The following is a 23,407-nucleotide window of genomic DNA, read 5'->3' as shown; positions in this document are numbered from 1 at the left end:
GGCAGCGCAGCGGACTCTGCTTTTAGGGCAGCTTAAGCCACTACCATTATTGTTGTTATTATTTTATTTGATATTAAAATTAATACCAACATCTCGACCCCAGCCGCAAGGGCAATCCCCGGAAAGGCTGGACCTGCCGAGCTCTGTCAGCGGGGGAGCCGCGGTCAGCATCCCATTGCCGCCCAGCGCTGCTCACGCTGGTGGACACACCGGGACACACCGGCACACCCCCGGGGCCCCGAGCCGGCGGGCCGCCCCCGAGCCCCCGGCGCTCCTCGGCAGGGCTGCGGAAGGACGTCTCACCTTGTTTACCCCGAGCGCCGCCGGCGCGGGGGGAGGCTGCGGGGCGGGCCGGGCGGCGGGGCAGTCGGGCTGCGCGCTGGGCACCGTGCGGGCGTGCGGCGGCCGGCAGCGAGCACGGAGGCAGCCAGCGTCCCCGCCACGTAAGTAGTTACTGATACGCCGGGGGGAGACGGTGCCTCGGTGGAGGGGAGCGGCGCGCCTACCCTCTCCTCCCCATGTTCTATCCCCAAGAGAAAAAAAAGAAAACCTCCAAACAAAATTTGCTCACTGCATTTATTTTTTAAGCGATTCTGTTTAATTGCCCCTTATGGCCTTTCGCTTATCGCCCTCCCAGCCCCTGCGCTAAGAACTCGGCCCCTTCTCGCCGCGCCGGCTTTTCTTTTCTTTGTGCGTGAACTCCATTAAACGCGGCGAAGGCAGCGAGCCCCCGCTCACAAATCCGCTGTGCAGGGGGAGCGTGGGAGCGCTCTCTATTCTCTGGTTGCACTTTTTTGTTCTGTCGCGACAACGACAGCCCGTTCCCTTCCGCCAGCGCGGAGCGGTGCGCGCTGCCCCACGCTCCGCCGCGCTCCCGTGGTGCCGGTGCGGTTCTCCCCAGCCGCCCGCCGCGGTCCCGCTCCTTTGTCGGCCCAAGTTAAATGCTCCCTCGCTGTTTCGCGGGGCATTCTCGGAGCGCCCCGGGCGCTAGCGGCGAGGCTCCCGCGCCATCTACAGCCGAGCCGCGGCAGCGCGGCGCTGCCGGGCCGTAGGGGAGCGGAAGGACGGTCCCGCTGCGCACACGGCGTTACCGACCTTTTGTTGCCGCCCGCGCTGCGCGCCCCGCGGGAGCGGCGGCCGCCCAGCCCCGGCCGTGCCGCCTCCCGCTCCTCGGCTCCCCGGCCCCGGGCGGCGCTGCCCCGCCGCCGCGCTGCTCCGCGCCGCTGCGCGCCCGGCCGGCGGCGGGAACAAAGGGCCGCGGGCTGAGCGCTCTCTCCCTGTGCCCAGGACGCGGCGCTGAGGCTGGTCGCCCGCCGCCGCCGCGCTCCCGCTCCCGCCCCCCCCGCCACACAAAGGCAGCCGCAGCTGGACGGGCGAGGGACCGCGCTCCACGCCAGGGCTCCGGTGCAGCGTCTCGGCTGGTCTTCTCCATACTCATGAACATACAAAGGTCAACCCCTATCACGATAGCACGATATGGGAGACCGCGGAATAAAACCCAGGATTTTGAAGAGCTCTCGTCCATACGGTCCATCGAGCCAAGCCAGAGTTTTAGCCCGAATTTAGGCTCGCCGAGCCCGCCGGAGACCCCGAACTTGTCGCATTGCGTTTCTTGCATCGGGAAATACTTATTGTTGGAGCCTCTCGAGGGAGACCACGTTTTCCGAGCCGTACATCTGCACAGCGGCGAGGAGCTGGTTTGCAAGGTAATGCGTCTCCTTGTTCTCCCCCTCCCCCGGTTCTCCTCTGTCGCGCTTGGGTTTCCCGTGTCTTGCGGGAGGGCGAGCATGGCCGTGTACCTCACTTATTGAATAGTGGAGAAACAAAAGGCAGGGAGACAGGATTATAGGCGAATCCTGTAACTTTTCCCTCTCTCCACACAATGGCCACTTTTTAGCGGTGGCCCGGAGCCAGGTCTGCTTTCTATTGGCAGGGGGATATTGTTCTGGAAAGAGCCGTTCTTGAAGTAGGTTTTAACGTGAGTTCAGACCAGGAGAAAACCTCATCTTCCCCACACGCACTTTTCAAAATGGAGTAGGGAATCCCCAGCTAATTTTAAGGTGTTGGGACTTGCTGCTTTCCTCGATTTTTACTGCCCCCAATTCTGTGCTGTGGCTATGGAAGAGGATGGAGAAGCGGGGGACCTGGGGGCAGATTGCCATGAGCTTTATCTTAAAAGTGATTTTAAAAAAAGAAGAACCACATCTAATTAATCAGCCTGAGCTCCCTCACGGTGGAGGTTGTTTGCAAACAGCATCCTCCCCCACTGCCCAACTGAGCAAGAATAAAACCTGCACACCTACGGTTTTTAGAAGTGCAGACAGAATAGCTATCCCACTCTTTGTAGCCTGCCGGCTTCTCTCTTCCTCCTCCCAATTTGCTCCTACTATTAAAAGGTGAGCTGTGGGAAAAAGAAATCCGCATGCATGCACATCTGTGGAGGGGTGTTTTTCTCTTTTTGAGCTGAGGGAATATTATCCTTTGTTCCCAAATTGTGATTCTTATTGTCTGTAGTGAAACAGACTTGTGCCCAGCAAACTGAAGCAGTACCCAGTAGTAGTTTTTATAACTACATAGCAAATTGCAACCTTGCAGCACATGCTGCAGCGTTTGTATTATTCCCAAAACATGGAATTAATGACATTTGGCAAATTTCTAGATGGAAAAGTAAATGTATTATAGCTTTCTAGTATTCCAGGGATTAATAATAGTGTTGCTGGCTGTTTCATACTTTTGCATACTTGATTCATAAAAAGTTATGGACTAGGCTGTAGCAGAGAAGTGAGAATAATTGCTCCTCCTTGCTATTTGTGAAGATTGGAGTTCAGAGGGCAATTTAAATATGCTTACTGATTGAGTTGTAAAATCTGATGTTAAGGCAGCCTAGGACTTTATGTGATTATTTAGGGGGAAAAAGGCCCATGGCTTTGCTAAGAACTAATATTGCATGCTGAAGTGGATGCTTTGTTACTAAACTGAAATAGAACATGAGAATTTCGAGAATGAAAGCCCAGCTCGATGCAGTAGTACAGTGCTGCACTCTAGGACATTGGCATCTTTTCATGAAATAAACAGATCTCACAAAGCTGCTGCTCTGCATGAAATTCCAGGTGAACTTGCATAGCAAGTAGTAAAGCGGGGGCTATGCGCTTCTTTGTTTCCTGTTTGGTTTGCAGGATTAAGGCACTGTTGATAACAGTATGAGCAGTATAACTGCAGCTCACAAAGACTGGGCCGTTATTTTCTTTCCCTTCCATTTAAGCTGTATGTTTTTGAGCTGATCCTGACATTTGAATAGTATCAGCTTTTCCATATGTGCGAGGCACTACTAGCTATGCTCCAAGAATACGATCTTAGCCTGGCTTGCTAGTTTCTGAGTAAGCAGTTGTCAGTCTTGAACTCGGCTTAATTTAATGTGTGCTTTAAAATGCCTGCGGTATCATGACAACTATTTGTCAAGTAGCCTTCCGGCAAAGAGAGGTGCTCTCTGGTATCTTACTGAAGATGCTCTTGGAGATTGCTTGCAGAAGCGCTGGGCTGGATAACAGACACATACTGATGATTCTCAAGATTCATTTGGCTGCACCCACCGACTGTACAGATGCCGTTATTTGCTTCAAGGCTCTGTGGCATCCAAACAATGGTAACTTCTCACTTCTAATTCCCAGCGAGACCTAAATCAAACTGCAGCTTATTGGACATTTGCTGAATTGAGGCCAGGGTTCTTAAAAGCTGGGATACAAAGAAGCCCTTTATAGAAGGTATTTGACACTGTAGCAGTATGATAGTGCTTCCTATCTACCCCCGTTCAAACACAGTACTGGTACATATCCAGGGCTACTTATTTAACATAGTCTGAGAACCACAAAATGTAACTAATTTACATTATGATAATCTGGTTTAGGAGAGAATTCTGGAAAGACGTCTTTTCACATGAAGGGTTTGAGCTACATGAATATTCCTGCTTAAATTTTATTTTATAGCAGCTGCTTTGTAGAAGAGCCATTCACTTATAATGTAGTAGTTACGAGTTTTGAGATCCAAATGTCAATGAATTCTCCTCTGGAATGAATTGCACACCAGGGATTTTAGCAACACCCGCTCCCCGCCCTGGTTCTGCTTCCCTGGTGCACCATGTCACCAGAATGCCTCGGTGCTAATCCTCCCCCCGTAAAATGTGCTGGCTCTGTTTGGCAGACTGCCTTTAAGGTTGTTTTTCCCTGTGTTGGGGTAAGGCAAGGCAGGTATGAGGCGACAGGAAAAGGAGGTCTGTGAGGATGGGGTGTCCCAGTTTCTTGGGATTTGGGTCCTCTTCTGTGGAAGGAGTTTATTAGGATTGTGCTCTGAAGCATTAAACAGTGCAGGTTTTGAAGCCTCAGGTAAATTTTGACCGAACTGTATCTTTCTCACTCAATTTTTAAAGGTTTTTAAAGCTTTAGAGAAAACAGGAAGATATTTGCTTCTCAGAGGGGGTACAAATGCCTACTATCAGAACATAAGTGCTAGAATACAGAAAAGAAGAAAACAATTGCAGTTTAAAACAGTGGTTAGAGAACTAGACCAGTTCTTCATTTTTATATTTCATTTGAAGGATGCATGTCTACCTTAAATTATTTTTATTAAAGTAACAAAACACCAGTAAGTTACATATTAATCAAATTTTTATGCTGGTGGAAATGCTAATACTTGCTTTGCAGTCCTCTGCAGCAAGTATAATTAAAAATAAAAATCACTCCTATCAATACTTTGCTCAGTCTCTTTTAGCACACTGACTTTTGTTATTCTCAATGAAGTCTTTCATTTTCTTGTAATGTGGTCTTTTCTCAATTGACTCAAATACTGATTCATTCGTCATCACTAGATTATAGTAACTTTTTATATTTGGGTTTCCCAGCAGCTTTTTTAGTTCTTACAGCTCATTCATAAGATCAGTGATAACATACTTAGTAGTAAAGGGACACTTCGCTTTTAATGGAGCACTTGATTGAAATGCAGAGAGTTCAGGGTGGTTTTGTCTTTGCCTTTTGAAGGGTGTTTGTCTGTGCTCCAACAGGCAGAGCTATTTCCCGGGTTGTTCTTCTGATCTTATAAACAGCCATTGTGGAACTGAGACTTGGAAAGTGAAAGTGACTTAGCTGTTTTTCAGAGATGAAAGAAAGGCAGGAAGTAAATAGGAATAGCAATAGATGATACTTTAAGCCTGAAAATCCTTAAGGCTTTAATGGGTTAATAAAATCAAAAGAGCCAGGCATGTGTATCAGGGTGGATTTAATGTGACAGCTTCTCTCAATACAAAGCTACTGGCTGTATTTTTTATGTGTTTATTTAGATGGAAAATAGAAAAGAAACACACTCCCTTCTGGGTACTGCCCTTATACATCACTGGTCTTCACAGCTTAATTTAGATTGCATTCTGGATTTGATCAGGTGTTAGCTAATGTAGCTATGCTTGCTACTAGTTTTGAAGACTAGCCTTTCCTGTCAAGGTTACGTGTCTTCTGTGTGGGGTTGTACAGTCTGCTTTGTCTTGTCCTCAGTGCTGTGAGTTTGTGACATCCTGTTTACATTGGTGCAGCTTTCAGCAGCGACATAAATTGTACTTAGAGATGGTTTTGTTAGCAGAATCAGATTTACCATGACTTCACTGTCCTTCATGTCACTAACCCTGGCTTTACTGTCATTGTTCCTGCAGGTGTTTGATATTGGCTGCTACCAGGAGTTATTAGCACCATGTTTTTGTCTGCCTGCGCATAAAAATATCAACCAAATTACTGAAATAATTCTTGGGGAGACAAAAGCGTATGTGTTCTTTGAAAGGAGCTATGGGGACATGCATTCATTTGTTCGTACCTGCAAGAAGCTTAAAGAAGAGGAGGCAGCCAAACTCTTCTATCAAATAGCTTCTGCTGTTGCACACTGCCATGATGGTGGACTGGTACTGCGAGATCTCAAGCTGCGGAAGTTTATTTTTAAGGATGAAGAAAGGTAAGTCTCCCTCATCATGGCTGGGGGTGCCTGAGGTCAGATAGTTGGAGTTGGAGGATATTGTAGCCTTTGTTTGTAGTACACTTTATTTTCCTCTGCAACCTCATCGTGGGATGGATGTGCCATTTTATCATCTGGCTTAGGTTTTGGAGTAAAGTAAGTATAGAGAGCTGTTTGCATCAGTGCTTGGCCTCTGCATCTCCACGTAGAGGAGTTTGCTCATTCCTGTTGGGCAGCTGTCTCCAGCAGGAAAGCTCTGGTATAAGAGTTGCACTATCATAAAGGCTGCTGGCGTTAAAAGAGGCTGTCGAAGAGGACTGGGGACTGAAATGGCTCGTTCCAGTGAGGAGGTGTAAAGAGGAAGAGCAGTCAAGTGTTTTCTGTAGGACTGTTCTGAGGACATCTTGTTTTCCCTGCTGGGAGGGTCTGGAGGCTGCCTGTAAGAGTATTATGCGGTCACTAATCATACTAAGACTGAAACTGCTTTGCACTAGGGGTGCTTGTTTGTAGTATCAGCTGTTGTAGTACTTGGAGAACTGCTGTTTTGTTATTTTTTAATGATATCTCCACCCTAGACACCCTCCTGTGTAAATGATTTGGGGAAGGAGTATAGGAAGACAGGGAAAGAAATAGAACTAGATGCTCTGCGTATGTTGTTGAAGTGCTCTTTCAGATGTGGAGCAATAGCTGTACTGTTGTACCTCTGGAAATTTCCTGTCTCTTTCTTTACCAGTCTTCTTTGTCTTGAATGATGAATTTATTTGCAACTTCCACATAAGGTATCAGAGTAATAAATACTGTCAGAATAATGTCAGTCTTTCACAGAGTGATGACCATTAAAAAAAATTCCAAACATATAAAGAGGAGCAGAACCTGCCTTTGTGCTTCTTCTGGTCTTGGTAGAGAATGGGAAGATGTTTTGCCTTTTTAATTGAATGCTAAAAATTGTCTGAAAACTTGTTCAAACCACTGCAGAGTGAAATGGATGTTCTGGAGAGCTTTGTTGAAAATAACCAGTGCATATCAATTCTGTTTGGGGAAATTACAAGCAACAGCCAAATTCTCTAAGTTCTCCACAAGCTCAGGAAGGTGGTGATCTAAAAATTAGAAAAAACTAATACACAATTTATTCAGGAAAGAAAAGTTCCTGACCTTTAAATAAAAATGACATCATAAAGATGACAATCTATCCCATTTAAATATTCTCTACTTTTATTTTATTGCAAGCTGAGTTTTGCAAAATAGGCTTCTCCTTTTAATCTGTATACAGACTGAAAAATAATACATATTTTCACTTCTTACTTCAGTTCTGATGATTGTCTGAAAGCATTTTTCTACTGCAGCCCCAAGGTCTGATTCCTCATCTTTTTCAAATAAAAAAGCATAAAATTAAACGAGGTTAATGTCCATTTGTAGAGAAATGCAGAGCAGGTAGATATAAACCACTTCCACAACTTTCACTCCCAGCTTAATAACTAAGCACCATTCTAGAACCTCTGACGCAGATAAGAAGGAAACTTAAGAAGGTGCAAAATAGTTGAGAGAGGAATTATTCTCTCTTGTAGCTGATAACATCCTAATGTTTAAGTGGATTTTTTTTTCCTAGGGGTATATCTAAACCTGTATGGTTTTGCATGAAGAACAGAACTTGAAAGAGCTCCTCCAAGGGAAGGCAGCATGAGCTCAGAGCAGTGCAGTGGGAGCAGACGTAGGCCTGTGCTGAATGCTCTTGAACTCCTACTCTGCTGCTTACTAGGAACAGAGTGCAACATAGGAGGCACAGGGCCAAATCCTTCAGCCACCCAAGAAAAGTGGTGTGTACTGTAATAGCAGTGTTGGCTTTTATGAATGTTTTTAACTTAGCTGTTGTCTGCAAAATGACACTGTTACTCAGTTTTGAGCATTGTCTTCTAATTATACAATAATTCACTTTAAAGGTCAAATAGGACTTGCTGGTTATTTTTAAGATAATCATAATGCGGTTTTCTTCTGGATGTAATGTTGGTTTGTAAGTAGGAAGGTATTGTAATCCTTTCTCTGCTAAATAAACAGAGATGAAATAATGTGAGATAGAAATAGAACCAAACAGCAGTGACTGCCTTTTTTCACATCCTCTGATCGTCATACTGTAATCAGTCATCACTTTCAATCTCCTGCTATATTTAGAAATGAAAAATCTTCCTGGTCCTCCTGAGTTCACAGAGGTGTTGGTGTGTTGCTTGCACCCCTCTGAGCTCCCATGTGTCTGAGGCTGCTGCTGAGGATGCCCGTGTGCTGAGCAATGCTTGAGGAGCTGCTGTCAGCTGCCGTGCCTGGCAGATGGGTGCTGCACCATCCCTTGCTCTCTGGTGCTCATAATGAACCAAAGAGGGAGAGAAGAGATAAGAATGATGTTTTGAGAAATGTGTGTGAACCCTGCTGCTGTGTGTCACCTGCTCTTCAGTGCAGCTCTTTCTTAGCAGTTCTTTTCCTATTTCTTCAAGGCTGTTTTTCTGCAGTTCATTTTAAGTACCTACCACTTCGGAACTTCCTCTTCCTGAAGGCTCTCATGGCCTTAATTTTGGTAGATGTGAAGTCCAGCATGCAGGCAACACATGAATGGAAAACTTGGTGCTTTTATTTTTTTTTAAAAGTAAGATGCTTGTCTGCTTTTAGCTGAGAGCTGCCAGACTGGAGGAGCCAGAGGGAATGTGAAGGTTATATGGAAGTAGTTGTTTAAAAAAGAAAATCAATTTTAAAGCATTTCTTACTACATCATCTTTCATTGATCCTAATGAGATCCTGGTAGTTCAATAGAAAAACAGGGCTCCTGAAGTTTTGCAGGAGGTGCATACAGTGTTGAAACTCTTCTACCCCATTCCCATTATCTAAATTACAGCTGGAATTTGCAAAGATTTGGGCTTCTGATCCAGCAGCACCACAAGTGCTCTTAGCTTCAACTTGATGTCTCCACTAAAAATGCGTGTTATTTGGATGTTGCAAATGACAGTGCCTTGGGATGTTTCTAATGAATTGGGAGGTAAGAAGGTGGAATAAAGTGTTGTAGGCTGGTAGTACTGAGCATTTTGTAGGGGTCCTAACTGCACTAGAGATGTTCTCCTTAATGTGGTAAATCCGTGAAAGACTCTGATCATGTCTTACACTATTGCATGTGTGTAAATACATTAGCACTTAAAATGAAACTCAGAATTCCACTGTGGAAACAAACAGAAAAAAAATTGTCTGTGTTTCAAGGTAATTTATAGTTTATTTAAATCCTGAACTGTAGGAAGTTTGAAGATAGGGTAAATTGCATTCCATAAAAATGTGTGCTGTTGCTACATGGATTTTTTGTTTTGTATAAAAGTTAGTGCAGTTGTGTTTTTTAGGGGACGTATCTGTAGATCCCTTGGTAAACTATAAATGAAATAGCCAGTCTTGTAGTATTGAAATTTCAGAGTTAAATTCCATAAACCTGGAGCTGATTTTGATGAAACAGAAGTTCTAAGACATTACAGCATGGCTGGAAATGTTTTGTAAGACTGGGTTAGCAAAAAGCAGCACATCTATTAAATGATTGTAGTGGCTTCCAGGACACTGAAAATATGGAAAACAACACTGACTTGCCAGGCTGAGTCTCAACAGACTTTCTAAAGTACCTCTAAGATACTTGAACACTTCAAAAACTGTGTCCTTACACTTCGGAATGAAACTTGAATCCAAAACAGTGAATGACCTATGAGAAAACCTGTGTTCGTGTTATTAAATATTTTTTGTCCTGGGTATGAAGCCAGGTTGGTATTGATGTGGTGAGCCCCTTGCTTTTGAGAATTTTATCTGTGTTCATGTCATGGTATTTACTGTTTTCCATGTACAGCCTGTCCTCATAGTAGGTCCTTGGGCAGAACAACCATGCCCTTCTCCTAGCTGGTGTCCCATAATGATGCTGCAGAACAGGCAGGTTTTTTTTGGGTTGTGCTAAAAATAGTGCCATACACAGTATATAGCTAATAAAGCAGTTCATCAGTCTGATACATAGCAGATGCTTTGAGAAAGAGCCATCTGAAAGATCTCAGAATTAAATGAAGCATTTCTGTGTTGGTTGTTTCAATGGTTTGCTTAATACAAGAACATTTCTGCTGTCAGGGAATTATTAATTTCTTTAGTGCATTTTTAAGCCTTTAATTATATTAAAATATTAGCTGTCGTAATATTTGAAGCTTAAAGACCTTGTACATTCATCATACTTGTTGAAGGGAAAATTAAAATAATTTTGGTATTTAGATATTGTAATTTTCCTCTATTCTTTGAGTAAATATGAGGCAGGTGGGATTCAATAAAAATAAACAGGATTTGACACTTTTTGCTCTATGCCAGGGGAATGCAGCCAGTACAATACACTAATTTAGAAAGCCTGTGTTAGCATAACATATTTACTTGGTGCTCTCAGAATATTTTTTCCTCTTTAATTTCTCAGCTTTGAGGGGATGATGCTTTAACATGACCTAGTTATGTTGTTTCCAATCTTCATGAAACAAACCTGATTCCACAAAAAATACAAATGCATATACCAACCTTTCCGCATGTAGACCTTTCATTTTCTTATAGTTAGTAATAAGCTTTTCTCCCCAGCATTTGTCAGATTATGATGTGGTCAGCAGCTTTTTCATCAATGTGTTAGAATTTGCTGTTACCCTTACAATTCCATAGAGAACATGTAAGTTAATGCTTTCCCTTAATCCTAGAAAGAGAGTCCTAAAGTGGGAGAAAATCAAACAAAATGGGAGTGCTCTTAAAATACTTGAAAATTTAGAAATAAAAACAGTCTTCATGTTTTGTCATTTAAGCATTTTGCACTACCCTGAATGGAGCCGCAGGACCAAAGAGCACAAGTTCTTCAATAGGGGAGACTCACAGGTCAGATTTCAGACCAGAAATTATTCTTAGAATACGGGAGGAAGGTGAATTTCTTAATGGACAGCAAATCTGCTGTGAGGCTTAGGGTAGAAGATGAAGTGGTTGCACAACTGTTTTTCACAGAAGGGTTCGTGTCCCCTTTGCCTTTATGTGGTTTGGTTACAAAGTCTCTTCTCTCACCTTGTTCCTGGGAGCAACACTGAATTTGTTTTGTGTTTGGTGCCCTTCCCAGCAGGAGGGAAGAGGGAAGGCTGGCTGCAAGTGGTGAACATCACAGCCACCCTGTGAAGTTCATAAATCTCCCCCTGAGGGCATAGATACAGGTTAATTGTTGTGCCAAAGGTTATAAATTAATGCAAAAGCCAGGGAAGATTTGGCTGCTGTCTGGCCCTGGGATGATGATGGGAACTCAAATGGACCTTGAGTCAGCTCAGGGCCTTTCAGTGAGACCAGGAGTGTCAAGAGCCTTTGCAGTTGTACCCAGCGCTGGAGTTTGCAGGAGGTTTTACCCCTGGACTGTCTGTGGTTCATAGTAGGGCCTTGTCTTCTTCACTCTCCCTGTTCAGGCAGGGTGCTGTGGTATGTGTTGGCTGTCATGTCAGTCATGGGTGGTGCCTCTCCTGAGATGCCCATCATGGGATTGATCTCTCTGACAAAATGTGCTTTGTACTCCCTGGGAGTAGGTGTGTCTTAGGACATCTCAAATTCACTTCAACAGCTGGCACTTTCAAAGACTTGAAAACCTCCATCCATAGACTTACTGCAGGATGGTCCATGTTGAATTAGGAGTGGAGGCTGAGGGTATCTGGAGGTCTGTGCTGGGGGTGAGTGAGAAAGGGAGACAGGAGCCCAACTAGCCACAGCTGCAGTCGATTTTCAGAGTGAAATTCTTCTGCTGCCTTCTCTTTTAATTGTCCTTATTATCACACTGGGAGATTACTTCAGGCTTGGGAGGGAGAGGGAAGGTGGGGATTGTAAAGAAGAGCCAACCTGGGGCATATTTAGTCTTGAGCACCTGCTTTTTTGGTAGATGTCTGCAATCCTGTCTCCAAGCAATACACATCTAAGCAAAAGGTTTTCAGTAAGGTTGTGAAATAATGGCATGGCCTTAGAGATGTTGAGCACCCATTGTAGGCTCAGAAAGTGCAGGGCTGCTTTCACAGCATGCAGTTATGTTAAAAAGAAAATTGTGGTCTTCTTTCCCCATAGAGCTTCATCATGCATTGTATCAAAAGACCTAGAAAAGATGGGAAATATAGCATATGGTTGACAGCACAGCCTTTTGAAACTCTGATCTTCAGTGTGATCTAACAAGGTAAAAAATGAGGTGGTGAAGTAGCTGCCCTGAGTCAGATTCTTAGAAAAAAATGTATTGGTCAGGGTATTGTAACCGAGCTCCTCTGTGGAAGGGTCTGCAATGGATTTCGCACCCTGCACCCCAACACATGCATCACTGCCTACCAGCTCTCTGGGGAGCATGTTTTGTGTTCAGGCAATAAGGGCATGGAAGAAACAAAGTATATGGCATACAGGACAGGCTGTTCCCAGCAATCCTATTTAAGTGTTGTAAAACTGAGGTCTTTGGGGCACCAGTCCTTCCTGGAGGTGAGTCAGAGCATTTGGAAATGGAATTCTGTAGGGAAAAATCCCAGACCAGCTTAAAACAAGTTAAAAGCTCTTAAGTTGCTGGATACTGCATGTCAGAGGGGTGCAGGCAAGGCTGACTGTGCTGTTAGCATCCCTGCAGAGGAAGGGTGGGGGAGATGTAATTTTTAGAGGCTTCCTTATTGTGCGGAAGTACGAGTGAAGGAATCTTCCCTTAGGAACAGGGTTCATCCTGTAAACCTGTACTGCCTGAAAGTCCCAGTTGTCTTTTGAAACATATCCTTGAGCCTGTTTCATTATGCAAGAAACTGTCTAACAGCCTTTGTGCAGAGTTTGTTTTTTTTTCTTCTCTGAAATTGTGTAGGATGTTGTGTGGTAAATACCCATGCTCTGTGCTGTTACAAATTGGAAAGGGATCTATTGATGAAAGGAGCAGGATTTAAACTGATGGCATAACATTTCCCCCTGCTCCTGTGTGCCTCTCTGCCCCCAAGGAGACTGGGTAGTTGTGAGTTCAGAACGAGTCTTTCCACCAAAGCTGCAAATCATCTGCCAGGGCTTTCATTACCACCTTCCCTGTCTCACTGGCTCCCTGATGAAGAATACCTACTTCTACATTATTTAGGAGGGATTCCCTTGGTTTAAAAAAAAAAAAAAAAAATCGATTAGCAAAAGATAACTGCTCCCAGTGTTGAACTTCCCTTTTATTTATTTTTTTTTTTTGCCTCCTTGCACCTCTAATTGCATGCAAGCTCTTCTTGTCATTATGACGAGGTGTGGGCAACTGACCTCGATTAAATGACCTGTAAATTATTGGCCACCTAGGAGCAATCCCTGGTGCACTGGGCAGTCAATGGCTTGAATGCCTCTACCTAGGGAAAGGCTTTCCTGGTCTCAGTCAGAACAATATTGAATTATGAGATAACATTGCTTGGGTGCTTTTAGCTTTTTACTGTTGGAGGAATATTGTGAAGCACCTTTTGAAATTGCCAATTTTTATTTACCTGCAATTGTATTTAAAAAATGGTAATTCAGATGGCAAAGATGTTTGTTTCCTGATCTCCAGAGTCTGCTGCATAGAGTGTGTAAATCTGGACCTTTTAATTTTACCCAGCCTAAATAACAATTGAATGGTGTATCTGGAGTGTCCATAGCAGGATGTCTCCTTCAGTCTCTTCCAAAAGCAGCTGATTTGGCTGTCATATGGGGAGTGTTGCTGTGCAAAAATTGTGGGCCCGGTCTGCAGTTAGTGTTCCCAAAATGGGAAGGTTGGCTCAGCTGTTGCTCAGGTATTATTTCTCATACAGACGGCTTTGGGGACAGACTAGAGGCAACTGCTTTCATTGATTCAGGTGCAGGCTCCTTTACTACTGACTGCTTATTCACACTCAGACTATCAGTTGTTATCTCTCTTTAAATGTTAAAGATTTTTTTTTTCTCCTGCCTTATGAGTTTAGAGCCCTCTGAATAATCCAACTGATTTTGATATGGAAATTGTTTGCTTTTGGAAAGCAAGTGTGAATGTTGGATTCTTATGTCCTGGTTTCAGTGTCAAAAGGCAGGATAGATTTGCTGGTAGTCCCAAAGCTCTGCAGGGAAGAATAATGTGAATCTGTTGGAAAAAAAGTGTGGGATGTGCAGCAAAGGCAGAGGTGAGTGCTCCTAAGGTTGCATCGGAGAACCTTCTGGAAGACGTTTAATTGATTGTTTTGTTACATTACTGAAGAGCAAAGTCTGAATGCAGTCAAGTAATGAATGGCATATTGATAAGAAACTCAGAGTGGTATTGTTTTTCATGGGTTTCCCTGACGGTTTCTATGGGGACACAGACGCATTTCCCGTCCGAGTGCTGCTGCTGCCCTCTGATTGCACTTCTGTGGTTTCATTCACCAGTAATGGGAAAGCATTCATAGGCAGAATAGCTTCCCCTTTTTAAATAGCCATGATTCAGGGTTGTATTTTTTTTTTTTATGCATTAAACTAATGCAGTGTTTTATCAATGATCTGATAGATGCATAATGCTCTTTTTCCAAGTGCTTATTCGGGGTCTGCATTAAAACTTGAAATTATGTTTTGTAATTACGTAAGCATTGGCAAAAGTCTTTGTTGCCCTGCAGAGTATGTGTACAAAGTGATTCTCATCCGGCTGTGGCAGTAGCTTACATTTGAACTTCGGGGATTAATTTTGTTGCAACTGTTTGTCAAGCTCAAATGCTGATGCTTTTGGAAAACTTTTCTCTTGTGGGGATCCCTTGTGAGGATCCTTTTTCTCTTGTGGGGACTGATGTGAGTTAATTATTTAGAGAATGAGAGGCTTTTAGAGAGCTATTTTTATTTGTCCTTTTTCTTCTCTGTGATGGGAAGCACTTCAAAGTTAATTGTGATTTCACACCTTCATGTTTGGTTTTTTCTGTCCTTTGCCTTAACAAATGTCAAATTTGGGTTGTCCAGTTAATCTGCAGTTGGAGATTAACCCCACCCTTTTGAAGATTAACCCCCACCTTTTTCTGTGGAGGTTCTGTTTTCTCAGAATCGACTTGTAGTTTTCAGGATCTGTTTTGTTGTTGATGGCTTTTATTCCTGTTCATGGCTATTTGATTTCAGTGCTTTCTGAGAGAGGCATGTGAGGGATAGAGATTGCTTCTCATTCAGCAGGTCTCTGCATTTCTCTGTATTTAGACTTTGACTCCCCTTTTTCCCATTCCCCTCCATACTCCCTGCCTGCTTTCCCCTCCCAAAAACAATCCAAAAACCAAACCCTAAAACCTCACTGGATTGCAGAAAACAGAGCTATTTTAGCCAATGCTTGAAATGCAGAGTAAGGGAAGACCAGCAGAGCTGGAAGTTGTTTCTCACAGAGATGGAGTGCTGTGCACTGGGAAATAGCAGCTTCTGAGCCAGGCTGCTGCTTTTTGATTACCTGAAAAGATGTGAAAGGACTGTTAAAAGGGGTCTGAGAGCTGCTGTGCGCACACACCTGTGCAGTACCCAGTGGAAGCACTGCACAGACTGTGTTCCATCTGTGAGGCTGAGGTGGGTGAAGTCATCTGTCACTGAAAATGGGCTGCAGTGGGTGTGCCCAGCCCCAGTTCTGGCTGGTGGTGAGGGGTGCTGGCAGAACCACCCTGTGAGCTCTTCCTATTGCCAGCTGTGTCAAGTCAGACAGCCCTTCCCGTCCTCCAGTGCTCTCATTGCTGCACGGATGGAAACTCTATGTTGTCATCTACTGCGAGGACACCGGACTTTACAGATGAAACTGGGAACACCCAGGTTGTACCTGGGAGAGGAGAAAGCTGTGCTGGGGCCATGCAGCTGGCAGTGTGTGCTCAGGGGATGCAGGGCCTGCAGGCTGCCAGGGAAATGCATGCCCGGTGCTGCGGGAGCACTGCCTGCTTGCAGAGGAGCCATTTCACCACTTGCACCTTGCACACAAGGGAGTCTCTGGCTGAGGGCTTGGGGCTGACCAGGAGGAAGAGGACTGAAGGTTGTGTTTTCGTTTAATTTGGGACCTTTTGTTTCCTCAAAGCCTGTCAGCTCAGCAGGATGAAAAACCTGGTTTGAGTGTTTTCATTTGCCCACAGCTTACAGAGGCCCAGGCAGATAAGGGCCAGCTGTTGTTCCATTTGCTTGCTTAAACAAAACCCGCTGTTTCATGTGGAGGCTGCAGCACCTTGCAAGGAAAGCAAGATGGGGATATGGCCTTTGTGTGCTGCTTCTGTTTTATTATCAAGAAATTATTTCTTCTCTTGGAAAAAAAAATAAGAGTTTTGGACACACCTGGCAGTCTGTTCTCTGTGGTTTTGTACTGTGTCCGTTGTAGGAAATGAGAGATTAGGGAATGCCAATAATTTTATGTAATATAAAAGCTTCTTATTGAACTGTTTTTCTAAAGTCTTTGGCAACTCCCAGAAATGTAAAATAGGACAGGAAAGTAAACAACATTTCCCTGTGTTGTTGACACTGGGATGGCAGGCGAGTGTGTGTGTGGGGGGGTGAATTCCCTCCTGGAAGTTGTTTATAAATAGCCTGCTCTGCCCCACTCCCTGTGTGTGTGTTCTGCTTCTGTTAGTTAGCAGGAGTGAGTCGATGCTTTCCTGTCTGGCAGTTCAGTGACTTAATGCATGTTTGAGTATCTGGCCCCACTGTTTTATTGCTACACATGCTTTTCTATGGAAAAACTGAGGTGGGCAATGCAAATGGAACCACAACTCACGTCCCTGCCTTCCCTTTCATTTCCTCTTCTCTGTTCTCTGCCCTATTTGGCATGTTTTTTTTCCTCTGGGCGTTTCTCCTTGCTTCTCTTCCTATGCTGTGCAGGTGCAGGAATGTGTCAAAGCTGAGCACTGTGAAAGGACTCTCCTCAAGTCACTCTCCTGTTGTGGACCCTCTGCTTTGTGTACAGAGAGAAATTTCTGTGGTCTTGGTAATTGTAGTTAAGTTTTTCCTTGCAGCCCGTTTCCTGTGCGGCGCATTGCTGCTGTAAAGTATTGTTTGAGTGCTAATGAGGGGGTTGTCCATGGCCAGAAGTACTGTTAGGATGGCAGTGGTAATTAATGAGGAAGCAGGTGTATTGAGCAATGCCCATCAGCACCGAACTGGAGGAGCAAACACTGGCCTGTTTCAGGAGAGAAGGAGCTGCCCTGACACACTGTGCTTGGGAGCCAGGTATTTGGAATTCTGTATTTATGACTTCCTCGTTTGAGGCATGTGGCCAGAGGGGCTTTCACCTCTGCTAGTAAACGTATTTAGCTGTTGAAAAGGTCCAAGTGTCATGAAAGTTTATGGCACAGTTGCCTCTGGAGTACTCCATGGAGTAAAATGCTCTTCTGTTGGTTCAAAAAAGATAGGGCTGAGCTGCCCTGGAACTAAGTCTAAGCCAAAGCTGGCCCAGATGTCTTTCACAGCTCAAGCTCAATCAGTGTTGTCTTCAGTAAACATTTAAGAAACAAGGCTCTCCTTGTCTATTTTAATGCCTGTTAAATTACGTGGTTTAGTCAAGAGACGCAAGTTCTGCCTTCTGGGATGAAGTCCAGTCCCTGCCTGTGAATGTCTGTGGTATGAGAGCAGGGCCATGACACAGGACTAAGAGTGACGGTAACAGACCTGTGGGGTTGAGGGATGAGGGCACTAAAACTCAAAGTTGATTTATGACTTGAAAAATTGTTGAAAGGAAAATCTGCACTACTGCTAGGTCCCTCTGCCATCCCAAGGCACTGGACAAGCCCTGTTGCATTGTAGTGACTGTTCTCAAAACCACCCTTTGCTGGCAAATAGTGTAAAGGGTACTTGGTAGTAATCCTTTGGATGCTTCCAACAGGGACAGATTTTTAAATATAGATACAAAGCCTAGCAGTGAGAAAGGAAAGAAAGGTTATGTTCATCTAGTGCTATGACAAGCAGCTCTGCATCAGTTTTTTCTGCTCCTGTGTGATATCCATAAGGGAAGAAAATTCTCTTGCAGAGATAATTACTGCAGCACAATGACAAGTTCACAGTGCTTTGCAGGCAGCAGGAGTTTGCAATCTAGATAAGGCATTCCTGTCATCTCTGCAAGTCCTTTGCCAGCTTTTCTGTTCATTCCAGTGCAAGGAGCTCCTCTGGCTTAGCTGCTTAGCTGGGTAGATAAGCTTGCTGTTAATCTTGGCCTTCAGCTCACCTGATCTCCCTTTGCCCAAAATTCTTCTTCTGTTTGGGAAGACTGAAATCTGTTAAAAGTGCTCTTTCTTAATTTGTTTTAAAATTGCTGTGGTAAAGGAAAATGTTGGTTGGTCAGAGAGATCATTTAGGGTCAGAGTGACCATTTTAGTACACAAGGTAAACCTTGTGGAATTACAGGTGTACAGAGTGGCTTTGCCAGCATGAAGGTCTCAAAACAACCTTTTGTAGTTAGGACTGGGTTTGTATTTGAGCGTGAGTCCTACATGGGTAGGTTAGAGCGCATCCAGCTCAGAAGAGCTCTTGAGGTTTATGTCCCCTTTTGGGAATCACGTCTATGAAAAATTAACCAAAAGCATGAATATGGCAGTTCCTTTTTTTCTTTTTAAGAGAACTTATTAATGAGTTATTAATTAAACTTATTAATGAGTTTACTGAACATGACTATTTGAAATCTGGTAGCTGTATGCGTGGCAGTATTCCCTATATGTATCTAATATCTCTAAACAGTATGGAAAAGACAATATCAATTTACCTGTAACGACTGCTGTGAGTGGGATTTTAAACTGATGCATTTCTGCAATTGTCAAATTTTGTAGAGTATGACTTTTATAACCATGCAATTGCAACAGCCAGAATTTGTGTTTGATGTTTGCTTACCTTGATGGTGTGTTTTGTTTTTTTTTTCCTCCCCCACAGGACTAGAGTGAAATTGGAAAGCCTAGAAGATGCTTATATTTTAAGAGGAAATGATGACTCTCTTTCTGATAAGCATGGATGCCCAGCCTATGTGAGTCCAGAGATCTTGAACACAAATGGCAGCTACTCTGGCAAAGCAGCGGACGTATGGAGTCTAGGTGTCATGCTTTACACCATGCTCGTTGGACGATATCCTTTCCATGACATTGAGCCTAGTTCCCTCTTCAGCAAGATCCGTCGTGGGCAGTTTAACATTCCAGAAACTCTATCCCCTAAGGCAAAATGCCTCATACGTAGCATACTGCGTCGAGAGCCATCAGAAAGGCTGACTTCACAGGAAATTCTGGACCATCCATGGTTTTCTACAGATTTTAATGTATCAAATTCAGGATATGGTGCTAAGGAAGTATCAGATCAGCTGGTGCCTGATGTCAACATGGAAGAAGACTTGGACCCATTCTTTAACTGAGCACAAAGACTGGTGTTCAGAAGGTACACAACCTGGAGATGGACACATGAAGGAGCCCTTCCTGACCGCGTTCAATCACATCCTGCATCAGCCTAGCTTGGTAGCAAAAGACACTCAGAGGTCCTCGCATTGAGAAGGAACCTCCACAAGGAGCTAATATAACAAATGTAGCATGGGGACAGACTGGGGGGGCGGGGGGAGCTTGCTATCAGGTTAGATTGATTTGGAGAAGAAAAGGCAGCATGGAGCAATTGTAGCTTCACCTTTTTGGAGCCAAGGAGACTGCACATGCCAATTCTGGTGCAGCTGTATCACTCCTGTTTCTGTTCCATTAAAAACAGTGATAACTCACAACAAATAGAAACTTTTTTGCCTCAGCTCACATCTTGGCATCGCACTGTTAGATATTTAACTTCAGCCATTATTCAGGGAAAATACAATTGGCTAACTTTTTTAATCAGATGTCTAATAATTAATGGGATTAATACAAGAAAAAAATTAGGTGCACAAAGACGGACATGAAAAGTGGGTGCTAAAAAAAAAGCAAAATTTCAGTTCATGTCTCTTGATAGCTATTTTCAAGTCATTTCTTCTAAATAAACTACTTAATATTCTTGTCAGGAAATGACATTTTAATGCGTTGTTCCCTTAAGGGGAAGTAACTGTCATTTAACAGGCTGTTCTGTTTTGTGTCAAATGGTTTGTTGCAGGAAGCTATTATAACTCGAACTTTCAACTGCGTTACTGCTATAGTAGGAGAAAAAAAGAAAAGAATAAAACTGTATAATTTTTTTTAAAGATATGAGATACTGGCTTCCATATCTGCCATGCTGCACGTATATGACTAGCAAGGGCAGAAAGCCCTTAATGGTGTCTTCATCTGAGAACCAATCTCTTCTTTACTGACTAGCCCGTGTGTAAATAGAGGGCTCTTTATTATTGAGGAAGAGTATTGTGGGTTTTTTTTCTTTGAATTCCTTTAAACTTGGGAAAAGAATTGTTTGATTTTCATTTTTGTTTATGTCCAGACTAAGAAATAAGAGGGTATTAATAAGCTGAACATTTATATTACAGATATTCCTCTTGAAACATACACAGTAATATGCACCTTTTGTATTGTCAAGACTTATTCTATTTATTGAAGAAAATGTCACAGTAGTGATGTATTAAGCCAGTACTTCAATTACGGGTTGACTTGGGATGACATGTTACATGCTGTAGTTAACACACTTCTTTTCTGTTCAGGTATTTCTGTCCCTAAATAACTTTTTATTTAGCTTCTTTTTTTTTTTTTTTTTTTTTTTTTTTTTTTTTTTTTTTTTTTTCTAGATAGCTTTATTTGATTTAGACTGGCAAATGTTTTTATTACTGCTTTTATATTGCTGTATGATATTGAAATCTCTTGGCATAAATATTTGTGTTTCCAGTACCTCAGTTGTTCTGATATTACTGCCTGTATACGTTTTGTGAAGTGGTCATGTTTTTTGGGTAGGTACATGTGGACTCTGTAGTATGTAAATGTTACTTGAATTTGTGCTTAATTATAGTATGTGGCATGTGCGTACAGCTACTTGGCATTTGACGTATGGATGCTATTTGCCTGCCTTGCAGGAAAGTTATGGTCCCACTCTCAAGAGGATGTTTCACAGTTCTTTATCAAGAGACAAAGCTAGCTGCAGCTGACCTGCCTTGGTTCTATTTTGGTAACTAAGAATATAAAGGAGTAATGTTTTTACACTCTGAAGATGGTGCTGTGTCAAGAAGGACTTTTTTTTATTTTATAAGTACCTTATAGGAGGAAAGATTGGTGATGTGCATGGTGGGGTTTTACTGCCTCTGGTGCTTTGTCATGTATTTGGTTTAATGTTTTTGTCCTAATCTCTTCAATAAATAAAATTGTGCATATTTAACTAAACTTCAGTGGTGAACAGTGTTCTTACTGAATGTCTGAGGTGCTGCAAGAGTTTGCTCTGTTAGGATCATTCAGCTGGTATTTTTTGTGTTGCTGACAACCTCTTGCCTAGTCCCATGAGCTGAGAAAACTTAGCACTTACAGTGTTACCTTGTAAATAAATGTAAGCCTTTTCATCAAAAATTTTACCATTTGCTATGAATAAAACTGGCTTTTCTTTTCTTTTCTTTTGGCTTGTCCCTAAGTCTTACCAAGCCCATTTACCTTTTTCAAGAAGGATATTGAAATGTGGTGAGAACTTTGGTGCTGGGAGACCCTTTGATGAAGAGAGGTACCAAAGTGGAGTGAGCTGGTATTTGCACTTTCCAAAATCCTGGGGCAATGTGCATCTTGCATTTGCACCTCTATTCCAGAAAGGATGGTTCTGAATTAGCATCTCCTAATTTAATGTCTTCTATTTAAGGCCAGATTCTGTTTGTCATTCACTTTAATAATTAACAGATGCAGGTAGTGACATATATAAGAGCATGTAGGGTAATAAGATGCTTTGAGAACGTGAGACGGGATAGATGAATCCTGGTCTGTTAAGAAGAGACAGTTGGAACTGGGCTTTGATTTAACAGCCACACTGCAGGCTGTTTTCAGCACCTCTGTGGTTTCAAAAAGCTGTAGGTGGTTGACAGTCACCCTTAAAGAAACCCCTCAGCCTCAAAAGTCCCCATTGCAAAATAAAGACTATTGCACTAAAACTGCTAGCACAGGGTTTACTGTCAGCCTGGCTAACTTGGAGCTACATGATTTCTTCCTAGGTAATTCTTGGCATGTGTTTCAGTTGGTAGATTGAGAATTAAAACTCGATTATAGCACTCACCAGAAATGTTATTAACATGTAGAAACATTTGAAGATCAGTTTTTTAAATGATCTGTATGCCTGCAGCCAAAGTTTAAATTACTTGAAATTCTTTCAAATCAAACTCCCACAATAAATGTGCTTTATAGAAAAAAAACAGATTGTAATCAGTCATAGAGAGAAGGGGAGCACTGAGGATTTCCCTCTCCCCCACTAAAACTTATGTGAACAGCTTCTGTTCTGTTTGGGTGGAAGTAGTTAGACCTTATTTTCCAGCAACCTGCATGCTTGCTTTTTCACTGCCAGTAATTATACGAAAAATGCAGCTGACTAATGATTGCTCGTTTGCAGTGAATTTTTTATTTGAGGATAAAGATGCAGAGGAATCCTTTGGCAGCTGAAGTCAGTTTTATAAAATGCTGAAGGGGTGTCTTGTTTTTGGAGCTTCCTTGTTTCTAAAGCTAAACCCAAGAGGGGGATTTGTGATTCTGATTTCCATTTTTTTTTTTTTTATTACTGCTTCATGGGCACTGCTAGTTGAGTACACAGGTATAGTGCTGCTTGCTGCAGAAATGCTTGAGACAGCTTTCTTAAGAAGTGCTGCTCCACCCTCAATTTGGGTAGCAACTGCAGTGGGATTTGGGATATTGCTGAGCAGACTGTCACTCAGACTTAGCTGTCTCTCAGTCCTGGGGAAAAGGATGATCAAATGTGCAGGGTGAAAAGCCATGTCTACAAACAAAACCATAAAACCATTTCACAGAATATGACCCCATGGCAGACTTTGGAAGCTCTCCAGCCCCTTCTTCTCTATCCCTCCCTAATGTAAAAAAAAAAAAAAAGTTGTACTTCTTTTTTATTACAATGTATGTATTCTGTCGGTGCAGCACTCTGCGATTTCAGGCTACAGGCTTTTCTTCAGGACTGCACAAACAAGAGACAATTATTCCTTTGGCACCATGATGTCATATAACCTGATCCCTTAGTCTTGCTGAGGTGTGCATGTGTTATGGAGATGAACAAGTCAATTAAAAATGCATTCTCTTGTAGATGAAATAACCTTAGTAAACTTGTGTTTCTAGAAAGAAAAAAAAAAAACTAAAAAAGCCTAGCCCAAGACTGTTGAATCCCAAACTGTGCTTTCCTGGCAATTGGAGAGGAAGGGCATGAAACTTGATGCCAAGGAAAAATTATTAAGGGAAAAAAATAATACTCTTCATCCTGAAATGATTGTGTTGAAATTTGGAAATGTATGAGTGAGCTCTGTGACTAATAGCATAATGAATACCAAAAGAATTAGTAATAATCAGTTCTTTATTCTTTAAGTTTTGGCTAA

The 23,407-nt window shown here is 42.9% G+C and overlaps 1 protein-coding gene across 1 annotated transcript; it reads left to right on the top strand.

Annotated features, from left to right (window-relative positions):
- Nucleotides 1-348: 348 nt before the first annotated feature.
- Nucleotides 349-21,220, top strand: TRIB2 (tribbles pseudokinase 2). Its single transcript, XM_041477884.1, has 4 exons — nt 349-443; nt 1,288-1,706; nt 5,693-5,985; nt 18,841-21,220. The coding sequence occupies exons 2-4, from the start codon at nt 1,437-1,439 to the stop codon at nt 19,307-19,309; spliced, it is 1,032 nt and encodes a 343-aa protein (XP_041333818.1). The 5' UTR covers nt 349-443; nt 1,288-1,436; the 3' UTR covers nt 19,310-21,220.
- The last annotated feature ends 2,187 nt before the right edge of the window (nt 21,221-23,407 follow it).

This window comes from Pyrgilauda ruficollis, unplaced genomic scaffold, assembly GCF_017590135.1.
Source record: "Pyrgilauda ruficollis isolate IOZ18807 unplaced genomic scaffold, ASM1759013v1 scaffold42, whole genome shotgun sequence".
Lineage (NCBI taxonomy): Eukaryota > Metazoa > Chordata > Aves > Passeriformes > Passeridae > Pyrgilauda > Pyrgilauda ruficollis.
Note: the sequence above shows the minus strand (reverse complement) of the source record. Positions and strands in the feature narration are given on the sequence as shown.